This window comes from Leucopleurus acutus (assembly GCF_964270905.1).
Source record: "Leucopleurus acutus genome assembly, chromosome: X".
NCBI classification, from domain to species: Eukaryota; Metazoa; Chordata; class Mammalia; order Artiodactyla; family Delphinidae; genus Leucopleurus; species Leucopleurus acutus.
The window spans coordinates 31560321-31586740 of NC_139148.1; the positions used below are offsets into that span (position 1 = coordinate 31560321).

The window sequence follows — 26420 nt, forward strand, 5'->3', positions numbered from 1 at the left end:
ATGAGCATTTGGGAGAGTGATAGCATGGATTGAGGTATGGGGATTAACAAAAAGGTAAGTGAATTGTTTTCTTTTCTGTCTTTGGAACATGCAAGATACTGGTTTTGTAATCAAATTGGGTTTGTCATCAAATTTCTAGGGTCAAGAACATTGATCAGGTAAATTAGAATTTTCCTGAGCCAGATTATTTTATTAAATTATTTTCTGATGTCTCTGAATTAATCATGACAATCATTAGCTTTATGAGCAAGTCAATCAAATTCTTAGATCTGTAAATTATTTTTATTTGTCTTTACCATAAATAGTACAGGTAACTCAATTTTTCTGGGTTTGAGACGTTCCTTTGAGGATAAGGCAACTCTGATTTATTCAAAAAGGTACTTTCATTAGCTGTTCTCCAACAAAATAGGTAAAGAAAAGAAAAAGGAGACGAAGCCCAAGTTGCTCTGCTTTTCTATTCACTATGAAAAAACAAAAATGACTGAAGGGCTAGTGATTGCAAGTATTGAACAAAATGAGGTTTGGAGATTATCTGATCATTTTAATCAGGCATTCTACCCAGAGTTCCATTATCAAAGAGATGGCATCAGAGCGGTACATTGAGAAATAAGCATTCTTTGTTGTTCTTTCCACTCTTTGTATTGTCTCTCTTATAAATGCTAAAATATCCATCTACTATGTCTATCATAGCCTTTAGGGATCTATCAAATGACATAAAAGTATTAAATGTTCTTTTTAAAAAAGGGAATTACTGAAACCGATAGTCAGAATGCCTGTGAGTAGAAGTAAAGCACAGAATAATGACAAGAGGTGGTAAATAACCTTATTAAGAATGTGGTGTAAAGAAAAGACAGTGTTTGGAGAAAAGGAATGGATATGGTTGGAAGAACATTACTTAGAAATAGTATATTTTTACAGTATCAAACTCAAACAAATCAGCTGGCAAGGTGAGAAAATACGGGATGTTTATATTCTCAGAAAAAAATCAGGCAAACAATGTCTTAGAGCCTAGGTCCTAATTGACAGCAAAATAATCATGAATACCAAGAGGAGCAATTTGGAGAAAGTTGATGGGTTCTGGAAGACATGGAACCTTCCAAGGGAGGCCCTTGCTTCAGACTGTGATTGGCTAATTTTCAGAAGTGCAACAAGAGATTAAACAGCTGCCCAAGTCTCCTTCTACCTTTATGAGAAAGAAACAAATGTGGGAACAGTTAGCTTAGAGAAGAGAATTTTTCAAGAAATCAGGTTCTAGAACCATTTTTGGAGAGACTGCCTATGTAGTCCTAAGTTGAGACACCCTCCTTTGGAGTCTGAGGATTTGGGTTTTTATTATTATTATCAACTGTTTACTTCTCTACAGTATTTGCAAGTAAAAAGGAATTGTTTTTACCGAATTTTTTAAAAAGAAATGGTGAAGATATAAATGATTTTTCTTATTTTTAAAATTTCTAACACGATATAAATGTAAAAATGATCTTGGAAATACATCTGTGGTCTTTGCATATCATATTGTAGGTAGCCATAATTTTTAAGGATGTGTAAAAGATTGAATTAAGATAGAATATTGTTTTTGAGTCTTGTTTGTGCTGTTGTTGTTGTCTTCCTGTTCCCTTATGACAGCGGTGCTGTGAGTAGCAGTGAACATGATGTTGCTGAGAGCTGTTCCCAGGCCCCAGATGCCTTAAAAACCTGTGAGTGCTGCAAATAAAAGCTTTTATCTTTTTGCATATCTTATTTTTATATAGAGAGCATAATATGAAATGAAATAGTAAATGCGACTGTAGACAGAACGGTAAGCCCTGGGGATTGCTAGCCACATGGGAGCCCGAGGTGTTGGTCCTCAGCCTTTTCTGCACCATGACCCTTTGGAAAACTCTGTCCACATCCTGCCTTTCACTGCTGAGTCTTAGTTTCCTCGCCTGTACAATGAATGTATTTCAATAAGGGACCTTTATGGTTCCTTTGGCTTATTCTGAACTGTTTAAACCTATTTAGGTGACAGGTCTCATCATGTTTAAAATGTTAAGCAGAAGACAGATTTACTTTGTTTTATGAAATAACTGTAGATTTAGAAAATGTGGATAGAATGATGGATAGGAAAATGGATATGGGGATGTTCTGGTGATCTCTAGCTACAGAACAAACCACCTCAAATGTAGTGGTATTAAATAACAAAAATGCCTTATATTATTATCTCTCACACTTCGGGGGTGACTGGCTTCAGCTAGGTGACTCTTGCTCCGGGTCTCTCAGGCAGTTGCTGTCAGGTCGAGGGTGGGGCTGTTGTCTTGGACACTTACATGCAGCCTGTCTATGTGGCCTTGGCTTCTTCACAGGATGGCAACTTGGTTCTAAAAGCAAGTGAACCAGGAAGGAGAGATGATTAGGAAGAATTTGAATTACATTTTCTGATCTAGTGTCAGAAGTCATACTGCTTGATTTTGCTGCATTCTAGCATACTCTCCGTTAGGAACAGGTCACTAAGACTGGCCCACCGTATCTCCACATTCAAGACAGTATTGAGGGGGCTTCCCTGGTGGCGCAGTGGTTGGGAGTCCGCCTGCCGATGCAGGGGACACGGGTTCGTGCCCCGGTCCGGGAGGATCCCACATGCCGTGGAGCGGCTCGGCCCGTGAGCCATGGCCGCTGAGCCTGCGCGTCCGGAGCCTGTGCTCCGCAACGGGGGAGAGAGACAGTATTGAGGAGTTTGTGGGTATGTTTTAAAAACCAACAAAAAGATAAAACTATAAACAGTCCTTTATTTCCAGTTTAAGTTGTCTGTTACACCCTGTAATTTGAATCATTGCATAGTCCACAAAAAAGCTGAAGATTCTGGAATGATCTCTTTGCTATTTATTTTTATATGTATATCTAGGCTAATTTTAAACACTAGTGAAGTTCCTTTTGTTTTTTAAGGAATCTTTAATAGAGGGTCATAATTACACATTTTTATTATGTCAAGCTTGGGCTGGGGTCCCCCATACTTTCATTAACAAATGCATCATCTAATTTTGTGTGCTAAAGCTTTGAACATTTTAAAAATTCATCCCCAAACTCTAATCACTAATTGAAACAGCTGCTTTATTTGAACAGCACTTATGAAATGATACGTAAACAAGCCCTACTTCATGTTTTGGCAGTAATTAAGTCCAATTTCATCGAAGAGTTCTTCTGCTCTACACATACTCTTCACCTGGGAGCGAAAGGGTCTTCAAGCCTGGAGGTCTTCTTTCTCCCCTTTGGCATGCACACCCGCTACTGTGTCATCATCCTCAGCGACAAAAAGGTGAGAATGGAACTGTGGTGTGTGCTTTCATCAAGGGCTGGCACTTTAATGGAATAACCAATGCAGGCAACTTGAAGGCAGCTGAAGACTATAGGAATGTAGATAACAATGTCAGCCCTCTAGTTGCTAAACAAAGATCTTATCCTCAAGAATAAGCAAAGAGTTACACTAGTTGTAAATTTTATTGGGTTGGCCAAAAAGTTCCTTCGGTTTTAAAGTAAAAATAAAAGGCACATTTTTCATTTTCACCAAGAACTTTATTGAACAACGTTTTGTTCCACTACCTTCTGCCGTTTTTCAGGCAACTTCATAGTTCCATCTTCCCAAAACTTTTTTTTTTTTTTTTTTTTTGCTGTACGCGGGCCTCTCACCGTCGCGGAGCACAGGCTCGGGACGCGCAGGCTCAGCGGCCATGACTCATGGGCCCAGCCGCTCCGCGGCATGTGGGATCCTCCCAGACCAGGGCACGAACCCGTGTCCCCTGCATTGGCAGACGGACTCTCAACCACTGCACCACCAGGGAAGCCCATCTTCCCAAAACTTTTTATCTTTTTGAGCAAAGAACTGTTCCAGGTGCCTTTTACAGTCTTACAGGGAACTGAAATTTTTTCCATTAAGAGAATTTTGTAAAGACCAAAATAAATGTAAATCCGAAGGTGCAATGTCTGGTGAATACGGCAGATGAATCAGAACTTCCCAGCCATGCTATAACAGTTTTTGCCTGGTCATCCAAGAAACATGTAGTCTTGTGTTATCCTGATGGAAGATTGTGCGTTTTCTGTTGACTAATTCTGGATGCTTTTCATTGAGTGTCGCTTTCACTTGGTCTGACTGGGAGCAGTACTTGTTGGAATTGTTTGGTTTTCTGGAAGGAGCTCATAATAGAGGACTCCCTTCCAATCCCGCTATGTACACAACATCACCTTCTTTGGATGAAGGCGGGCCTTTGGTGTGGTTGGTGGTGGTTCATTTTGCTTGCCCCACGATCTCTTCCGTTCCACACTGTTGTACAGTATCCACTTTTCATCGCCCATCACAATTTGTTTTAAAAATGGAACTTTTTTGTTACGTTTAAGTAGAGAATCACATGCAGAAATATGGTCAAGAAGGTTTTTTTTGCTTAACTTACATGGAACCCAAACATCAAAGCAATTAACATAACCAAGCTGGTGCAAATGATTTTCAACAATTGATTTGGATATTTTGAGTATGTCGGCTATCTCCCGTGTGGTATAACGTTGATTGTTCTCAATTAATGTCTTGATTTGATCACTATCAACTTCAACTGCTCTACCCAACCTTGGAGCATCGTCCAGCCAGAAATCTCGAGCACGAAACTTCACAAACCACTTTTGACACGTTCGATCAGTCACAGCACCTTCTCCATACACTGCACAAATCATTTTTTTTGCATTACAGTTGTGTTTTTACCTTTCTTGAAATAATAAATTGTAATATGCCAAAAATGTTGCTTTTTTCTTCCATCTTCAATATCAAATTGGCTACACAAAAATTCACCAATTTTGAGAAGTTTTTTTTTAAAATGCACTCTGATATGACAGCTGTCACAATACAATCTAACAAAATTGTTTCTAATGAAGTTAAAGACAACTAAGCACTTACTAGAGCCATCTTATGGGAAAAAACAAATGAACCCTTTGGCCAGCCCAATATAATGGTTGGATAAGGAAGTCCCATGGGAGCAGAGTGGAGGCAAGCCTGACCTGCTGGGCCCTATCTGTATCAGTTGTCTATGGCTGTGTAACAAGTTACCAAACATGGGGCTTAAAACAATCCGTGTTTATTATATCACATTTTCCACGGATCAGAGATCCAGACATGACCTAGATAGGTCCTCTGTTTTAGGTCTATCAAGTCTTCAATCAAGGGATTGGCCAGTGCTGGGTTCTCCTCAGAGGCTCAATTGAGGAAGGAGCTGCTTCTAAGCTCTCTCAACTTGTTGACAGAATTAATTTCCTGGCTCTGGGATCCATACATCTTGCTTCTCTAAAGCCGGGAAGGAGAGAGCCAGGGAGAGGAGAGGAGGCAGGGGAGGAAGGAGAGAGACAGAGACAGAGACAGAGTGAGAGAGAGAGAAAGAAAGAAGACAGGCTTAGAGGAAACGTTTTACGGCATTATTCCCTTCGAGAAAGACACTGCCATGTGTTGATTTGAGGAAGGAATTTATAACCCCCAGGAGATAGTCCCAAATGTATAAGTTATGTGTCAATTATGTACTATATTGAATGCATGTTCAATGAAATAATGGTAACTGGAAAGAGGTATTATATTGACCTGTTTTCTATAGGATTATTTACACCTGAAAAATAGTATAGCTTCTTAAACATGTAAAAAATAGTTTAATTTTACACTGAAAATTACCATTTAGGAAGAAAAAACGCTATTTTATAGTAATGCTAAATCTTGTTCTTCATTTCTTTTAAAAAAGTTTAGGATTTAACTGAATTCATCTATATCAAAATTTGTGAAAAATAATAGCTATAGGTTGACCAATAGTTAAATAAAATGTTTCACAATCCCTTTTTTATATCAATTTATTATATAGCCCTAGAAAAATGCTAGGGTTAATTCTCAATAGCATGGTAAGGAGTTTGATTTTATTCTTCGAATTTTTTTTTTTTTTTGCCCACACCTCACGGCTTGCGGGATCTTAGTTCCTCAACCAGGGATTGAACCCAGGCCCTCAGCAGTGAAAGCACCAAGTCCTAACCACTGGACCTCCAGTGAACTCCCATTATTCTTTTAATTAGACTATTTGAGTATTAATCTTTACTTCCATAAATTTTATCTAAATTAATCAAAATATAATTACACTTAACTTGGCATCTCAGTTTATTAAAACAGTCTTTTGATTACATATATTTTGTTCTTATCAGAAAAAATATTAAGAAAAACAATGATCATGAAATTATATTGCCATCAATTGAGAAATAATGCCCCTAATCTAAAGTATTGCATTGAATTACAATTACTTAAGTGGGAAACACATCTATTAATTTACACATTCAATTTTATTGCTAATTATATTGAAAAATGTAATTACACGCTTAAATAGATAATCAAACATCCAAGTCCACCTAGTTAGCTCCTTTTCTTATTGAATGTGTGATAACTGCCTTGCCATTAAGAACCACCTGTTGAAAACTGTAAAGTAATTAGGCCCCAATTTGATAGCTGTCCAAGTGTAAAACAGAAACGTTTCTACTAAAACTGCTATCAAGGGTCAGCCATTTGTTTCATTTTGGTTGTTCCTTTTGAACTTTCAAATAAAATGAAATGACGTATGTAATAGCTGTTTGAAAGTAGAAACAGTTTTACAAAACTTCCATCAGTGTTCATAGAAATTCCTCAATTAGGGGAAAATCTACAGAAGCCCTAAAAATTCATGCTCTTAAATGTAGAAATCCAAAGAGATTTCTGCTCATGTGTAGACAGGGACAGATTGAATGGAGGAAGCTGGAGCAAAATCATGACCCAGTCCCTGAGGAAATGCACTTTCCGGGAGGAGGGGTTGACAGACACCCACAAAGAGCACACAAACACTGCACAGCACAAAGCCATGTACTGACACAACCCTGGGACTCTGTCTTCACAGTGGTGCCCGTGTGAACATCTGCTCTGTGTAGTCCTACGTTCCAAAGTCGGAAACCACCCAGCATTGCTGGGATCATCCTTATGAGAGAGGCAGGGGGATCAGGCAGGGATCCTTGATGTGGGGCCTGGGTTAAGAGTGGACTCCATCTGTAGCTACTTACTGTGGCCTGACCAGCCCTTTTCCATCAACACATGAGCCTTTTTATTGAACCACACCAGACTCCTTCTCCCTCCCAGTAGATTTATCTTCTAGTCCTACATTGTCCTTTTTCTGTCTACAGAATTTGGTCAAAACAAATAGAAACCAAAGTCCATATCTTGCTGACTTGAGTAAATGGGAGTCAGCATCCCTGAGCAACTTATGCAATGCAGATTGGTCCTGTTCCACACCAAGAGAGCTCCAGCCTTGCCAGGTCAAATCAAGAGTTGAGAGGGCGAGGGTGCCCACTGCCTGGTAGCAGACCCCACAAGGTCTTCTTGTTGATTTATGGTTTACAACAATTTAGTCTAAGGCCATGCCATACCAGTTGTTAAATATATTGTATGGGGCTTTCCTGGTGGTGCAATGGTTGAGAGTCCGCCTGCCGATGTGGGGGACATGGGTTCGTGCCGCGGTCCGGGAAGATCCCACATGACGCGGAGCGGCTGGGCCCGTGAGCCATGGCCGCTGAGCCTGCGCGTCCGGAGCCTGTGCTCCGCAAAGGGAGAGGCCACAACAGTGAAAGGCCCGCGTACCGCAAAAAAAAAAAAAAAAAAAAAAAAAATATATATATATATATATATATAGTATGTCACTCTGTCCATCTCCCTTAGATTTGCGTAAATAAGTGGAACCCCTCGCGTGACTTTTTGCACTGTCACTCATCTTATTCTCCCTCAGTCTCTCTGTCTCTGCTGATGCGAGATTAAGCTGGCAGTCTCTGTTATGTATATTTGTAACTATTCTGCAATCAGTGTGCAACTATTTCAATCATAATTTAAAGTGCAGACTTAAATAATACTGATTTTTGCGTAATTTTACAGACTGTCAAGGTAAAAACCTTAAATTATATTATGCTAAAATCTTTGTATAATTTAACATTTAGGCAAACTAACTTCAGTTTTATGAAAGTTATTTTTATAGCTGGAGGGACCGAGTATTATTTGCGGGCGGTTTCTTTTATTTTCCATGATTTTTAACAGCAAGCCACATTTCATTCGCCCTTTGATTTTTCTTTCGATTTGTTACAACTGCATTTTTTTTTTTTTTCTATTGGTAACTACACTCCTTCCCACAGGCCATACCCCTGATTTGTTCCCTGGGAAACAGAGAGATGAAATCCCGTCTGGCTCATAAACACTTTGAAACATTTATTAACCACAGGATGCCTGCTGGCAATATGGTGGCAGGTTAGGTGAACTTTGAAGTTTTCACCAATGTGGTGAATGTTCTCAAATATATGCATAGCTTGAGCCCCTCCACACTGCAAGGCCTTCTCCTGCTTCACCTACCTTCCTTACCCCTGTTACTGTGAAACCATCAGCATACAATAAGCACTGCAGCCTTTTTCAAGCAAACTATGAGAAGAAAATCTGAAAATGAGAATTTTGTACCCAATGGTAGTTATTTATTTTGGAGGGTCTCCTCTGGGCTCCTTATCAATGATACAACCAATTAGTCTGTAAAGATTCCACATATCTCTGGGGTACCAGTATATTAGCTCCAGCGGACTGCACTTCAAATGACATCTAAAATATGAGGAAACAGTAATTCCTGTTTTCCCAAATCCATGTTAACTTTATGGACCCTCTCATCCTTTTGTTTTTATTGAGATATAATTGACAGATAACATTCTATAATTTTGAGGTGTACACCATGTTGGTTTGATACATTTCTGTATGGCAATATGATTACCACAGTCACGTTAGCTAATGCCTTTATCACATCACACAATTATTGTTTCTTTTTCGTGTTGAGAACAACTAAGATCTAGTGTCTTAGCAACTTTGAAGTTTATAAAATACTAATTTTGACTATAATTACTGTGCTATGCATTAGATCTCTCGAACTTATTTATCTGATAGTTGCAGGTTTGGAACCCTCTCGTTCTTGAAGGAAACTGTAGAATATGGAGTATGGCTTATTGTAAGTTAAAATTTGACACCCTTATTGTAAGTTAAAATATGACACCCTCAAGCTATTTTCTCAGTAATTTCGTTTTATCATTCAGTTCACTCTGCCCAACACAGTTTAATTCACCAACTGTATAAAGTCAATTTTCTAGGTATGGAGAGAGTGAACACACAGAAAAGGCAAGAACACAACTCAAGGGACTTACATTCCAGTGGAGAAAACAAACTTGCACAAGGCTGGCCCAGCTCACACAGAAACTTTGTGTTAATTCGAAGTAGGTGCTCCCTCCAGGTTTACAAAAAATGCTTGCTGAACATATGGCACATTCATGAGAATTAGAAAAATGCATTCCTTCCTTCAATGGATGCAGCCTTATGCTGGGACGACCTTGCCCTCAACAAGATGCCCCTGCAAGATATACTCTTTTCTTGTGTGCGTGGTGTCCTGGAATATGTCCACTCATTTCTATAATATAGATTGTGACCATTTCTAGAATAGGGGGAAGAATGCATAGCAGAGGCAGGGATAATTGATTAATTGAGGTGTTTGGTTAAGAAGGGTGAGTAGAAATTTGCCAATAAACAGAGTTTGGGGAGAGAAGTGTGCTCAGGAGAAGATTCTAAGAACATTAGGTAAAAGAACTAAGCGTGAAATTTCATGAATACTTGAATTGCCAATTCTGAGCATGGAATGTTGGAAATGACAGAAAATGGATTGGATGGGTAAGTCAGACTGATAATGAGGAGGGCAATGAATTTTAAGTTGAATAACTTAATTTATTAATATTATTATTATTATTGAAAGCGGGAACCCAATAGAAGGTTTTGAGCATAGGCGTGATCTGATTTCGTTTTGTTTTAGAAAGCATCTCTGGAGCCAAAACAGAGAGTAAATTAAGAGTTGGAGACAGAAACTGGAGACCGAGAGACTGGCTAGGAGACTCCTGCAGTCTATTACACTACTCCACACACCTCCATTTTCTACTGCCCTCTGCTTTTCACTTACCAGCAGTCAAATAGAGAAAAGGATGTGAGAAGTAATGGGGGAAGAAGAGGTGATGATGTCGGATTTGGGGGAAAGAAGAAGGGGACAAGAGAGAACTGTGAAGAATATTGTTATAAAGATCAATCTTAATGGCAGTTTCAGTGATGTTCACGCTTGAAGGGAAAGCAAATTTTCATTTATCAATACTTGCAGAGCAAATTGGTGGCAAAAAAATTGGAATAGAAACTTCTGAAAAATATGGTGATAAAGGCAAAGAGAGATTGTTAATCTCATTGCCACAGTAGCTTCTAGAGTCTAGGCCCAGCTTCCTGTTTATTTGAGAGATGTTTTCCTACAATATACCATGTGTTTTTATCAATCAGTTCATATTTTATGCCATTTAAATATATGTTGCCTCCTCAAAATGTCTGTGGAATAATCTCTCGGGCTTGAAATTAACAGCGTGTTAAAACTGTGTTTAAAAAGTTGAAATTTTTAGTGCAAGCATATAAATCTTTTCATATGCCTTCTTCTCACCCTCACTGAATCTTCAACCTCCATCATTCTATGAAAAGTAGTATTTTTCTTTTAACATATTTATTGGAGTATAATTGCTTTACAATGGTGTGTTAGTTTCTGCTTTACAACAAAATGAATCAGTTATATATATACATATGTTCCCATATCTCTTCCCTCTTGCATCTCCCTCCCTCTCAACCTCCCTATCCCACCCCTCCAGGCGATCACAAAGCACCAAGCTGATCTCCCTGTGCTATGGGGCTGCTTCCCACTAGCTATCTACCTTACGTTTGGTAGTGTATATATGTCCATGCCTCTCTCTCGCTTTGTCACAGCTTACCCTTCCCCCTCCCCATATCCTCAAGTCCATTCTCTAGTAGGTCTGTGTCTTTATTCCTGTCTTACCCCTAGGTTCTTCATGACATTTTTTTTCTTAAATTCCATATATATGTGTTAGCATACGGTATTTGTCTCTCTCTTTCTGACTTACTTCACTCTGTATGACAGACTCTGGGTCTATCCACCTCATTACAAATAGCTCAATTTCGTTTCTTTTTATGGCTGAGTAATATTCCATTGTATATATGTGCCACATCTTCTTTATCCATTCATCCGATGATGGACACTTAGGTTGTTTCCATCTCCGGGCTACTGCAAATAGAGCTGCAATGAACATTTTGGTACATGACTCTTTTTGAATTATGGTTTTCTCAGGGTATATGCCCAGTAGTGGGATGGTGGGTCATATGGTAGTTCTATTTGTAGTTTTTTAAGGAACCTCCATACTGTTCTCCACGGTGGCTGTATCACCAACAGTGCAAGAGTGTTCCCTTTTCTCCACACCCTCTCCAGCATTTATTGTTTCTAGATTTTTTGATGATGGCCATTCTGACTGGTGTGAGATGATATCTCATTGTAGTTTTGATTTGCATTTCTCTAATGATTAGTGATGTTGAGCATTCTTTCATGTGTTTGTTGGCCGTCTGTATATCTTCTTTGGAGAAATGTCTGTTTAGGTCTTTTGCCCATTTTGGGATTGGGTTGTTTGTTTTTTTGTTATTAAGCTGCATGAGGTGCTTATTAATTTTGGAGATTAATCCTTTGTCAGTTGCTTCATTTGCAAATATTTTCTCCCATTGTGAGGGTTGTCTTTTGGTCTTATTTATGGTTTCCTTTGCTGTGCAAAAGCCTTGAAGTTTCATTAGGTCCCATTTGTTTATTTTTGGTTTTATTTCCATTTCTCTAGGAGGTGGGTCAAAAAGGATCCTGCTGTGATTTAGGTCATAGAGTGTCCTGCCTATGTTTTCCTCTAAGAGGTTGATAGTTTCTGGCCTTACATTTAGGTCTTTAATCCATTTTGAGCTTATTTTTGTGTTTGGTGTTAGGGAGTGATCTAATCTCATACTTTCACATGTACCTGTCCAGTTTTCCCAGCACCGCTTATTGATGAGGCTGTCCTTTCTCCACTGTACGTTCCTGCCTCCTTTATCAAAGATAAGGTGACCATATGTGCGTGGGTTTATCTCTGGGCTTTCTATCCTGTTCCATTGATCTATCTTTCTGTTTTTGTGCCAGTACCATACTGTCTTGATTACTGTAGCCTTGTAGTATAGTCTGAAGTCAGGGAGCCTGATTCCTCCAGCTCCATTTTTCGTTCTCAAGATTGCTTTGGCTATTCAGGGTCTTTTGTGTTTCCATACAAATTGGGAAATTTTTTGTTCTAGTTCTGTTAAAAATGCCAGTGGTAGTTTGATAGCAATTGCATTGAATCTGTAGATTGCTTTGGATAGTGGAGTCATTTTCACAATGTTGATTCTTCCAATCCAAAAATATGTTATATCTCTCCATCTATTTGTATCATCTTTAATTTCTTTCATCAGTGTCTTATAATTTTCTGCATACAGGTCTTTTGTGTCCCTAGGTAGGTTTATTCCTAGATATTTTATTCTTTTTGTTGCAATGGTAAATGGGAGTGTTTTCTTGATTTCACTTTCAGATTTTTCATCATTAGTGTATAGGAATGCCAGAGATTTCTGTGCATTAATTTTGTATCCTTTCACTTTACCAAATTCATTGATTAGCTGTAGCAGTTTTCTGGTAGCATCTTTAGGATTCTCTGTGTATAGTATCTTGTCATCTGCCAACAGGGACAGCTTTACTTCTTCTTTTCCGATTCGGATTCGTTTTATTTCCTTTTCTTCTCTGATTGCTGTGGCTAAAACTTGCAAAACTATGTTGAATAAGAGTGGTGAGAGTGGGCAACCTTGTCTTGTTCCTGATCTTAGTGGAAATGCTTTCAGTTTTTCACCATTGAGGACGATGTTGGTTGTAGGTTTGTCATATATGGCCTTTATTATGTTGAGGAAAGTTCCCTCTATGCCTACTTTCTGCAGGGTTTTTATCATAAATGGGTGTTGAATTTTGTTGAAAGCTTTCTCTGCATCTATTGAGATGATCATATGGTTTTTCTCCTTCAGTTTGTTAATATGGTGTATCACGTTGATTGATTTGCGTTTTTTTTTCTTTTTTTTGCGGTACGCCGGGCCTCTCACTGTTGTGGCCTCTCCCGTTGCAGAGCACAGGCTCCGGACGTGCAGGCTCAGTGGCCATGGCTCACGGGCCCAGCCGCTCCGCGGCATGTGGGATCTTCCCGGACCAGGGCACGAACCCGTGTCCCCTGCATCAACAGGCGGACTCTCAACCACTGTGCCACCAGGAAAGCCCTGATTTGCATATATTGAAGAATCCTTGCATGCCTGGAATAAACCCCACTTGATCATGGTGTATGATCCATTTAATGTGCTGTTGGATTCTGTTTGCTAGTATTTTGTTGAGGATTTTTGCATCTATGTTCGTCAGTGATATTGGCCTGTAGTTTTCTTTCTTTGTGACATCCTTGTCTGGTTTTGGTATCAGGGTGATGGTGGCCTCGTAGAATGAGTTTGGGAGTGTTCCTCCCTCTGCTATATGTTGGAAGGGTTTGAGAAGGATAGCTGTTAGCTCTTCTCTAAATGTATGATACAATTCACCTGTGAAGCCATCTGGTCCTGGGCTTTGGTTTGTTGGAAGATTTTTAATCACAGTTTCAATTTCAGTGCTTGTGATTGGTGTGTTCATATTTTCTATTTCTTCCTGATTCAGTCTTGGCAGGTTGTGCATTTCTAAGAATTTGTCCATTTCTTCCAGGTTGTCCATCTTATTGGCATAGAGTTGCTTGTAGTAATCTCTCATGATCTCTTTTATTTCTGCAGTGTCGGGTGTTACTTCTCCTTATTCATTTCTAATTCTATTGATTTGAGTCTACTCCCTTTTTCTCCTGATGAGTCTCGCTAATGGTTTATCAATTTTGTTTATCTTCTCAAGGAACCAACTTTTAATTTTATTGATCTTTGCTATTGTTTCCTTCATTTCTTTTTCATTTATTTCTGATCTGATTTTTATGATTTCTTTCCTTCTGCTGGCTTTGGGGTTTTTTTGTTCTTCTTTCTCTAATTGCTTTAGGTGCAAGGTTAGGTTGTTTATTTGAGATGTTTCCTGTTTCTTAAGGTAGGATTGTATTGCTATAAACTTCCCTCTTAGAACTGCTTTTGCTGCGTCCCATAGATTTTGGGTCGTTGTGTCTCCATTGTCATTTATTTCTAGGTACTTTTTAATTTCCTCTTTGATTTCTTCAGTGATCACTTCGTTATTAAGTAGTGTATTGTTTAGCCTCCCTGTGTTTGTATTTTTTACAGATCTTTTCCTGTAATTGATATCTAGTCTCATAGCATTGTGGTCGGAAAAGATACTTGATACAATTTCGATTTTTTAAATTTACCAAGGCTTTATTTGTGACCCAAGATATGATCTATCCTGGAGAATGTTCCATGAGCACTGGAGAAAAATGTGTATTCTGTTGTTTTGGGATGGAATGTCCTATAAATATCAATTAAGTCCGTCTTGGTTTATGTATCACTTAAAGCTTGTATTTCCTTATTTATTTTCATTTTGGATGATCTGTCCATTGGTGTAAGCGGGGTGTTAAAGTTGCATGAACTTTATTGTTTGAGGACTGCATTTAACTAGATACACAGGAAGAACAAAATATCTTTTGTGAGGCTTTCTTACAGTTGATAATGGGCATTGGCATCTTTCTGGAAAATATAAATTCAAGTAAACCTGCCGACTGTAAAATATGAAATTAAGAGCAGAAAGGAAATTTAATAGGTGACTCTTAGAATAGCTCACATTGACAAGTACCTATTATGCATCAGATAATAGGTACTGACGCATACTGTCAGTATCCTTGTCTCTGCCTCTAGACTTGAAATGAAAAGTGCATCTCCACTTTAAAAGAGTTCTTTATTGCATTTGTATTCTTTCCTGGTCTGATTTTATTTCAAAAAAGTGGAGGGAAATAATTAAGTGATACTACAAATGACTTCCCTAAATAATTTGCTGGAACAGGCATTATATTCAATTAAATTGTTTCTTTTTAATAAAAAAGAACTTTGAAAGTGAACAAGTTAGGCATACTGTTTTGAGAAATGATAACATATTTTCTGTTTAACATGTAGAGCTGAATTGAATGGAGTCTTAGTAACTGACATTTCAAGTGGCTAATCAATGGCTAGGAAGCTGTTTATAATTTACATTTTATAAAAATATTCTGGAAAATAACAGTTTACTCCTTTTGTATTAAATCCTGTGAATTGGTATTCATTTTTGTGGAGTAGACAAGCTATATAGATCTGGTTTCATTCAGGTACACATTAAAAAAAATGCAATTATGGGCTTCCCTGGTGGCACAGTGGTTGAGAATCTGCCTGCCAGTGCAGGGGACACGGGTTTGTGCCCCGGTCCGGGAAGATCCCACATGCTGCGGAATGACTGGGCCGGTGAGCCATGGCCGCTGAGCCTGCGCGTCCGGAGCCTGTGCCGTGCAACGGGAGAGGCCACAACAGTGTTAGGCCCGCGTACTGCCAAAAAAAAAAAAAAAAAAAAAAAGCAATTATTATAATTCTATACTTACCAAGTCTAATTTCTTACGAAGACTATGTCGACACAAATCATCAATTAACAATCTATAATAGGAAAGGAAAAGAGTTTTATTTGAGCTAAACTGGGGACTGTAGCCTGGGACACAGATTCAAGAGGCACTTGAATTGTGTTCTCCCATACTACAAAATGTGGGAGGCTAATACAGGCAAAAATGAAAAAGTTACATAAGTTGATTGTCAAGAATTAGTATTGGAGCTGGCAAGAAGTAAGAATGTTGTTAAGCAAGGATTGGTTTGGACTCTGAAGTGTTTTCACAGTTACAAGAGGAGACCTTGAGATCATAAGGTTGCATCTGGCAGCTGCTAGCAGGTATTGTTTTGAGAATGGCTAGCGGTGTCCTTAAGTTTGAAACAGTTCAGAAAGGTCAGTTTCTCAGTGATGCAGGAATGTGTCTGAAACTACATCTGCAATAGCCACCCGCATCCATTTTGAATGCCTGAACCACAATTACTCCAATGATTTTTATTCTTTTCTTTAGTCGTTAAGGCAGATGTAAAATTCGTGTTTCACAGGCCATAAGACAGGCTATTCCAGTTAGCATAAAGTTTGAGCCAAATCATATATAAGCCAGAATGATTTCCTCATACCTCAACATGTGAAAATGTCTTCTGTCAACTACACTTTGGGTAAAACAACTGATTTTTAGATAAAAATAAACATGAGAAAAAAATTAAAAGTAAAATATTAACATATTGTTTTCTCCAGTCTCTGGTGAACTGATACATTTGCACTCCAATTATCATTGAGAAAAAATTTTTTTGGCCGCACTGTGCAGCTTGCGGGATCTGAACATTTTATAACGTTAGTATCGATCATTCAGTTGTATGTAGTAAAACACACACATACACAGTAAACACATTTCAGATTGCTAGCTTGCATTTATGTTTGAAAAGTACATGGCTGCTTAGTAAAAATTACTCTATGAAAATTATATATAACATACTATTTATTACTAGGAGTGCACAGATTTAAATGCTAAGCAATTTAAAACATTCAAAGTTTTCCATATTCCATTTTTCAGCAGGAACTAAAGATAATTGTGGATTGTAATTAATAAAATTGTATTGAACATTATCATGAAAGTAGAAGACAAAATTAATTTTATTATAAACAAATCTCATTTGGGGAGGGATAATGAAGCTGTAAATAAGTCATCCTCACAATCAGAAATTGTTCATTCTTATATTGTTTCCAGATTTTTACTTCACTTGTTATCAAAGATATTTATAACATTTTGGTATATTTTTATTATGTGATCAGTTTACTTTTATATCATTTATGTGTGTATTGCTTGTTCAAAGATATCTTTGGAATAGTCTCTCAAACATACAGTTGAGATTATTTTAAGACTGTGCAACAGTTCAAACTAGTTACAATCCCAGCTTCGAAGTTAGGTTTCCTTTTGCTTGCCTGGTAGTTAGTTGCATGCCTGTCACAAGCCCATTCTGGTACAAGATTATCCATTGTGTGGCTTAAACCTAAATTTGTCAGTCCATGTTTTCACTCATCCTCTCAAGTCTTGGCTCCACCCTAGATCTTTTTTTTGTTTTTTTCTTAATTTAAGTTTTATTTTAAACCCTCAGGTGATTGACATGCACGTGAAATTTGGGAAGCCTGCTCTCACTCCATTTAAATGGATCTCATAAGTGCCTGGTACGTGCCAGGCAAAGGGTTAGAGATTATTCTAAAGTTGTGTTTGAACAAGTAACGTATGTGTAAATGATATAAAAGTAAACTAATCACATGATAAAAATATACCAAACAATTGTAATATCTTAGATAACAAGTGAAATGGCAACAGTTGTTGCATGACCTCCTGTAGTCCTCACCACATCTTTACTATCATTCTACTTCTTAAAATATCAGCATTAAAAAAAAGGCTTTCAGACAGAGAAAGATAAATACTGTATGATATCACTTGTATGTGGAATCTAAAAAATACAACAAATGAATGAATATAACAAAAAGAAACAGACTTACAGATATGAAGAGCAAACTAGTGGTTACCAGTGGGAAGAGAGAAGGGGAAGGGGCAATATAGGGGTAGGCAATTAAGAGGCACAAACTACTATGTATAAAATAAATAAGCTACAAGGATATATTATACTACACAAGGACTAGAGCCAATATTTTATAATAATTATAAATGGAGTATAACCTTTAAAAATTGTGAATCACTGTGTTGTACACCTGAAACTTATATTAATATTATAAAGCAAATATACCTCAATTTAAAAAAAGAAAAAGAAACAAAGAAAAGACTGTATTATGGAACATATAAAATACACAGAATTGTAGAAATAAAACTGTAGTATATCACCCCCTGTATCCTTTGCTCAGTTTCAACAGTGCATTGCCAAGCAAGTTTCATGAAGCAAATCCCAGTCATCACATCATTTTGTCCACAAATAATTCAGGAAGTGTCTCTACAACAAAAAGACTCTGGGTTTGTTTTTTGTTTTGTTTTGTTTTTTTGACATAACCATGATACCATTACTACTAAAAAATATCGTATTTTTTTAAATAGCATCAAAAATCAAGGCATTCTTCGTATTTCCCTGATTGTCTCATTATTGTTTTTATGTTTGTTTGTTTGTTTTTATCATTTCATTTTAAGTTTCTTTGTTTGAAATACAGGGGAGGAAAAATAATCTTCCCTCTACTCCTCTGAGTTCTTCTTGACTAAGACCCCTGTAATAAAAGACAGATTAACAAGAGAAAAACAGAAGTGTATTAACATGTATACCTCATATATACATGGGAGATACCCAAGGAAAAAGGAGTTAATTCCTTGAGGTGGCTTAGAATTCAGGCTTAAATACCATCTTAATAAGGAAAGGGGAGGGAGGGATGTCAGCCACTTAGAGGAAAGTAAATGATTTTTAGGAAAAATGAATAGGCCCTTAGAAGAGTAGATGAAAGATATGATAGTTTGTGACAACGTTTGGTTGTGGTGTCAACTTCTAGTCTCTTCGTGTGACAAGAGTCAATATTCCCTAGTTGATGAAACTCTCAGGGAGGGGATTTACAACAATCGAGTTCCTTTTGGAGTATCTGTCTTAGGCAGGTAAGGGAAGTTCATAGAAAGCTCTCCCTGTTTTTCAGGTGCCTACAGCTCAAAAGAATCAATATACCAAAGCAGCATATTTTGTTGTGGCACATCGTGAACTCCTACAGTCATGTTTTGGGATAGCATAGTCTGCTGCACTGAAGAATCAAGATCTAGATGATATTTATCCATTGTGATTGTATGATGTGTCTTTTGTGACTTTCTCCCTCTCATTTTTCATTTACTCTCTGGGTTCCTAACATAAAAGTGTTGTTCATCCCATTTTATAGAGGAAGAAACTGGAACTCAGAGATTCAGTAAACTTGCCTGAGGCTTATTAGTAGGTAGTAAGTGCCAGTGCCAGAATTAAAACCAGGCTTGTCCACCTCTGTTGGTCTTTCCCTATATCATGTTGTTGCCCTTGCATTGTTCCCACTTTTATTTTCATGCTGTTTAATCTTTTGTACTTCTTGCCTAATCACTTATTCTAAAAGATCTTCAGACCCTCACATGCACATTTTGAAACCCCCCACTTTAAAATATAGACTCTTAGGGACTCAGACACCCTGCAAAAATGATGTCACTCCCTTCCAACAATAAATCACAGAATGAAGGAAAAAATTTTCTCATTTGCTTGAATTCATTTGTTTTAAGCTAACAGTCTTCCAAGGATATTTGTACCTATAACGATCAGCTGCTGTCAGTGCCGCCCTGAGACCTTCTCAATCCATCTCTGTTCTAGTTGCGTGCAAAGTTTCCCTCATACTATGGTAGGGCTGTATTTCATCCTTACCTTTCTCCACCCATTTAGGGCCTATGTTGCTTAGTAATGCACAATACATGTTTTTATAGTACAAAGATTTTTCTCATAGGTGAAAGATTTATCCTAATCTTTTTCTGAACTTTTAAAATTTAATATTATTGTGTGGTTGTGTTTTAGATTGGAGAATTAATATATGCTTTGGAAGGAGGAGGTATGATCCCCTTGCCTTCCAGATTCTTTCCAATGGATTCTTCAACTCCGCTTGACCATAGCAGTTCTCCAGAAGAAGGTAGAGTATCTGTACATTTTATTTCATTTCTAATGTTGAAGGATGGTACCATTCCTCATATAGTCACCTAAGCACCCTCACAGCACATTTTTCCAATATATGATTACATTTCTGAAGGCTCCCTTTTAACTTTATTATGTCAGCGTACATGGAATAGAGTACCATTTTAACAATTAAGAAAATGTCGATGGTGATTCTTTTTTAAATCTTTATTTCTTTTAGTCTTCAGGTAAATATTATAATTTGGCATTCAAAATATTTACTCAGCAAAATTTTCCATTTTCCAAGTAACTTGGAAATAACTACAATGTCAAATTCTATATACTATAATATAACCTGTACTTCTACCCAGTGTCCTAGTTTAAAGTGTAAGGTTATTACTGAAAGAAAATGGCAATTCTTGCCCGTCCTTGAGAGGTGTCTTTCTTTACATTTCTTTCTGTTCCTCCTACCTTCTAACCACTGATAGGAGCACAATGGCCACTGAATTTTTTAGCAAGTTGATGATATTTCTATGAAAGAACCACTTGACTAGAACTCTTTGTAGAGAAAAATATCTTTAATTCCTGAAGACTTACTCTTGAATTACTGAATTAGGACTACTAGAGATGTGTTGCCTATTTCTTTCTACTCTGGTTAATAAAGGCCATAACTGCAGTGTTATATTTCAGACCTCCCAAGTCCATCCTGGATAACAACGTTAAGGGTGTAACTGATCATTGCAATCATGAATATTTTTGCTTCCCCTAGTGCTTAATAAGGAAGATCCAGTTCTGTATTTGAAATGTAAGCTCCGTCAAATCCTGGATGTGGACCTTAAATTGCCACTGACTAATGAAGCCAAGGAGAAGGCCTTGGCTTTTGCAGCACAGCAGCAGATGTCGAAGATAGAGTATGAGAGAAGGTTGATCACGGGCACTCTGGAGAGCAGTAGCATCCGCTTGGCCATCACCCTCCTGGGGCTGACCAAGATCGAGGTGGGAATGGAGGACAGAGGATGTGCTGAAATTAGTCTCTCTTTAAAAATGTACAGAGATCATAACAATGTTTTTACATATAAAAATGATGAAAGCTGCTTTTCCTCAGAAGGACAGCTCAGTAGCTTTTTTCTTTTTTACCTCATTAAATAATAAATCTGAAACAAATTGTTCTGCTAGGTAATTTTAGGCATTACAGTATGGTTGATATTTCACAGTAGTTCTCAATTCTGCCTCTACATTGGGATGCCCTGGAGAACTGATCCCAGTGCTCAGGCCCCACCAGAACAATTCAGTATCAGTCTCTGGAAGGGGGTGAGTGGGGACATATTCTACAAGTTGTCCAGGATATTCTGTTGTTCATCCAGAGAGGATCATTTCTGGGGTCAGATTACCAGGCTGAGAATCCAGACTCTAACACTGTCCAGCTGTGTGACTGTGAGCTGGTAACTTAAAATTCCTCCAGCCTTGATTTTTACATTTGTAATAAGGAGATAATGGTCATTAATGAAAACTAAGTGAGATAATTATATAAAATGCTTAGCGTAGTACCTAGTATATAATTAGTGCTCTCTAGATGTATGGCATTGTTGTTGTTGTTGTTACTGTTACTGTAGACTCTACTGTATTACAGCTTGAACTCTATCTTATAATTGAAATAAGGTACAGTCGAGTCGCCACAGAGCCACAAAAGCGATTCTTCTAAAATGGAAACCTGCACACTTTGCTCCTTTGCTCCCCTGGCTTTTCTAGCTTGCGTCAGAATGAAAACCAACATCTTTACGGTGGTCTTCATGACCGTCCTGGTCAGGCCCATCCCCTTTCCTGACCTCAGCATCTCCACTGGAGCCCATTCACTCCTGTCCTCCCTGTGTACAGGCCTTTTTGCTGTTCTTCCAGCGCCCGAAGAAGGCCTGCTCCCTGCGGCCTGTGCACGTCTGTCCTTTGTTGCTTTTCTCTGGGCGTGAGAGGCTGCGTCCCTCAGTTACTTCAGGTCTGCTGGAATGCTACTGCTGAGCTTCTGCTTTACCAGCTTGCATTTTTAAAAGAATCCCTTACTTCCGCCAGCCACTTTCCAAACCCTAAACTTCTTTCAGTTTTCTCTGTCGGTAGCATTTACCATCTGAGAGTAGTATATTTATGTGTTTACTCTTTATCTCCAGCAAGGGAATTTGTGAGAAGATATTTGTTTAGTTAACTCTCATATCACCAGTGCCTAGAAAAGTGTGCACTGTACCAAAGGTAGTCACTAAATCTTTGTTCACTGAAGGAATAAATAGTAATTTTTAGAATCCTGCTCGTTTAATGTTAGTCTTGATTTACATAGGTTACAACAAAACCCTTGGCATTGTAGGGGTGATTTATTTTTTTATTTGTCGGAATGCTAGAATGAATATAGTCTAAGCACCAATTTCTAACAATTTGTGCTGTTATTTTATGGATGACCTGGATTTTTAAGTTCTGATAAGGTCAAAAATATCAAGGCCCAAGGCTCTGATATCCTCCAGACTGACCTGTACACACTGTGCATCTAAGAAGCCAATGGCTCTCTCTTCAGCTCATACCAAAATGCTTACTTCTGCTATAGAGCAGTGCATTTGGGAAGGTTTGTGTTCAACTTTCAGTGCACTATTACAATAAAAATGTTCAATAGCTGGCTTTTTTCAAAATTCATGCCTATTATAGTGCTCTCTCCCTCTCTCTTTCTCTCTCTCTTTTCTTTTAAATTGTCTTCATTCATACCTCTTGTCGAAAATTTTATGTAAATGAAAAAATGCTTGAGGGAGATGGATTTTGTCTGTGGATCCCTTTTCTATTATTTATGCATGTATATAGTTTCTATCTTTCTCCCTCTTCTTTAACTTTCTCCCTGGAACCCAGCACACTTTTTGTTTCTTATTGCATTTATCAAATTATGTTTTGTATATGATTTTTTTTAATTTTTTTAATTTACCTATTTTCCCCATCAGATTGTGAATTCCTAGAAATCTAAAAACTTTTGTCATGTGTTTTTTTGTCTATCCCTCAGTGTCTTGTGCATGAGAAGTGCTGTCATTGTTTAATTGGATTGAACATGTACCTGACAAACAAATGGTACTTTAAACCTGTAGTCTTCGTTGTATAGGCTGATGTCAATCCAGGTTGCCTCATAGCCTGATTTTTCACAAAGTCATCTTGCTGTTTACTTATCCTTATTTCCCTCCCACCTTTGCAGGATGGGTATATGTATGTCTCCACTTCTCCAAAATTGTTGGTGGAAATAGTAATAATTATTATTATTTATGATTAAATCTTGACTTCTTTAAAATTTAAATATTTTAAGCAGTCTGTAAATTTAAAATGAGAAGTTTTTTTCACTTGAAGATTACAGTTTTCTTTGAAGTCTACAAATATCATGATTTTTTTTTTATTTCGGCAAAAACTCTCTAAAGGCAAAAAATAACTACAGAAGTGTTGAATATGCCAGTCTAAGAAAATCAGCTACACCAAATCAGAACGTATAGGCACATCTTATTCTGTTGATATACATGTAGTCATAGAGTTTTCTTTTCAAGTGCAATTATCACTGCACTGTTGAAATATAATAATAATGCTAATACAGCAGAACAGTAAACAGAATTGATTTTAAAAGTTCTCTCTCCTTGACACCTTTTTTCCCCCAAATACTTTTATGTACACTTTTCAGATTATTTCCATGACCCTATGGAGAAGTGGAGAGAAGATAGGATTACACTTGTAATACAAAACAAGTGGAATGACTGAGGCATAAAAAGACCTAAGTTGCCCTCACTGACAGGGCAGAGATTACAGCCTAGATCAGGGTAGAGACATTATTGTATTTTAAAGCTGGAAAATAAATAATGCTGAACACTCAGAGACACATAGTACAACCTCTTACTTTTACAGACCTATTAACCAAGACCCCAAAATAGTAAGATATTAGCCCAAGGTGACACCACTGATTTGTGACAGATTAGAAATGGGCCTAGGTTTTTACCTCCCAGAGTCCATTACTCTTTTTCTTGCCCTGCATAGCCTCCAGATCATATGTTCATTTCTTAGTTTACTGCCATGAAATTGTATAATGGAATAAATGAAAGTCTAGAATTCTCTGTTATAGCATAAAATAACTATATAACAAATAAAATCTAAAATTATCCTTGAAATAAATCTGTTTAGAGCAAAATCTAATTGAATAAATGTAATTACTTTTCCACCAAAGAAAAGTGACATGTCTAATTTTTTATTATACAGCCATGTGCAATTTGAATTGTTGAAATATTTGTAAGGTAATAGCATTATGATGTATCTACTTTATATACTTTGAGAGACAGGATCTTTTGTCAGGAGCATGAATATCTGGCACTTTACACTTAGCGCTCATGTATTGAATTCATATTCTCCTGGCCATTAATAAACTAACTCTAGTGATATACTCATTGGTAGTAGGAAGATTCAGAGCTTGCAAGGGAGTTTCCTTATGTTTTCTACTAACTTCCTCAATTTTATGTTTTAAAAGCCATGCTTTGTACTCTGGGATAAATGGTGAGGAAACTCATTGAAATTTTGAAATTTGACATTTTTAAAAAGGAAATCTAAAAGATCCCCTTGGTGAGGATTCAGTAGAGTAGAGAAAAGGTTTTTGTATTTGTATAATTTAAGTGCACTTCAAATCGTGAAATAAGTACCTGTCGATACTGTCAAAGATAAACAAAGCCAGACACTAGTTAAAACAAGCATAGACTTTATTCAGTAACTGTTGCATCAGGGAGGAGGATCCAGTATGAGCTGAACTCAGGAGAGAGAATAAGCTGGGGCCTGAGAAGTGTCATCGAAGTGAAGTTTACAAGAAGCAGGAGGGAGTTGGTCACAGCAATCTGGACTTGTTAATTGATGCGTATAAAGAGAAACAAACTTCTGGAATCTTTGTGACAGGAGGGAGGTAGTGATGCAAGTTAGAACTAAGTACCTACCTGGCTGGGAGCATTATCTCCTTGAATTTTTGCATTTCAAAGGGAGGGCTCTGAGGTCCTTGAGAAGAAGACAGTTGTGAGTGGTAGATTTACATCTCAAAAGGAGAGAGAAGGGAGTTATAATTGCAAGCTTTCTAAAGTAACTGCTCTAGGAGGGGTTCAGGAGCCTATCTACCTATCACCAGATTTTGACTGGAACAAACAGTAAATTATCCTTGCAGCATTGAACTTTCCCAGATAGGGACCTTAAGGGGGACTGGAGTCGTCCTAGGGATATGGCCTTGAGCTGTTAGAAACGTTGTTAGTGCTTGTTCAAGTCTCTTAGTGTGTGTGTGTGAGGGAAAGGGGTGGACAAAATCATTAGTGCTGAGAATCTGCATTATTTATAGGCTAAAGTTGAGGCCTGGTTGAGAAGATGGCTTGGAGGAGCCTGACTAGAGTTTGATCAAGAAGAGAGTGTGTATCCGTACATATATATATATTTTAAATACATTTATTTATTTATTTTTGACTGCCTTGGGTCTTCGTTGCACTGCGTGGGCTTCTCATTGCGGTGGCTTCCCTTGTTGCGGAGCACAGGCTCTAGGCGCGCGGGCTTCAGTACTTGTAGCTCGTGGGCTCTAGAGCGTAGGCTCAGTAGTTGTAGCCCACGGGCTTAGTTGCTCCGCAGCATGTGGGCTCTTCCCTGACCAGGGCTCGAACCCGTGTCCCCTGCATTGGCAGGCGGATTTTTAACCACTGCGCCGCCAGGGAAGCCCCGTACATATTATTTTGAATGACTTGCAGATATAGAAGGCAGATGATCCACTTTGGGATAAAGAACTAGTTGCTTATATGAATAGATAATTTTTTCATGATAACTAGAAAAATAAACCAAGCCAAAACAGTGGTAAATGAATTAATTTACCTTTCTGCATTTACATGATTTTAATTGCCGAAATAAAGTAGGTGGAAAATGTGGCTTTGTGAGGAAAAAAAGAAAAAAGAAAACTTGTGGATTTTGTAGATAATGAACTAGTGAATGGGATAATTGCCAAAGGAACTAAAACTTATTTTTGCTGAGTAATGATATCATGGTTACAATCATGTTGATGACAAGGACAACAATGGTGATGATAATGACAGCCAACATTTATTGAATTCTTAAAATATGCTCCAAGGACCTGGCATTTGTTTATACTTTAAATATACCAGGGATAGGCAATGTGTACTATTATTGCCCATGTTTCCCAAATGAAGACTTTGTGGCTTTGGTTAATAACCTGGCCAGGCTTGTTTAAAATTGGGGTATAAATTCAGGCAGTCTGGCTTCAAGAAGACTTGGTCTAACCCTTAGGCTCTACTACGTGTTTAGCAGTAGAAGGTCCAGATAAAACTAAACGATTGCCTACTTCTATGCTCTGCATTGCTTAGTTCATACTTAGGGAGCTGGGTTTATCTTCAGGGTCCCATTTTAGGAATGACAGTGTTGAACTAGATTGTGTCTAGAGAAGCATATGCATGGGGGTAAGTTGTAAACCACATCATATAAGTAAAGGTTGAATGGACTAAAAATATCAGACCTATTTGAAAGGGATGTTTGGAGGTTTGTGGAGGGATAGGACCTAGTTTTATAGATGCATATTTTTTTCCCCAAAATTGTCATTAGCAAAAGAGAGGGGACTAACTGTACTGCTGATAAGAACTAGAGCTGATGGGAAGATGTTAAGGAACACCAGGTTCGACTCACAGAGGGAAGTGCTTTCTCAGTACTGTTCACTAGTGGAATGACTTCTTCCTGAGACAATGAATTCCTCATCACTGAAAGG

The 26420-nt window shown here is 37.9% G+C and overlaps 1 protein-coding gene across 1 annotated transcript in view; it reads left to right on the forward strand.

Moving 5' to 3' along the window:
- CFAP47 (cilia and flagella associated protein 47) overlaps nucleotides 1-26420 on the forward strand; it is a gene marked incomplete at both ends in the record, with an annotated part of 506613 nt that overhangs the window by 295201 nt on the left and 184992 nt on the right. Inside the window, 4 exon segments of the mRNA XM_082864365.1 lie at nucleotides 1624-1694; nucleotides 3144-3289; nucleotides 19550-19661; nucleotides 20412-20638. Coding sequence (XP_082720491.1) covers nucleotides 1624-1694; nucleotides 3144-3289; nucleotides 19550-19661; nucleotides 20412-20638 — 556 coding nt within the window.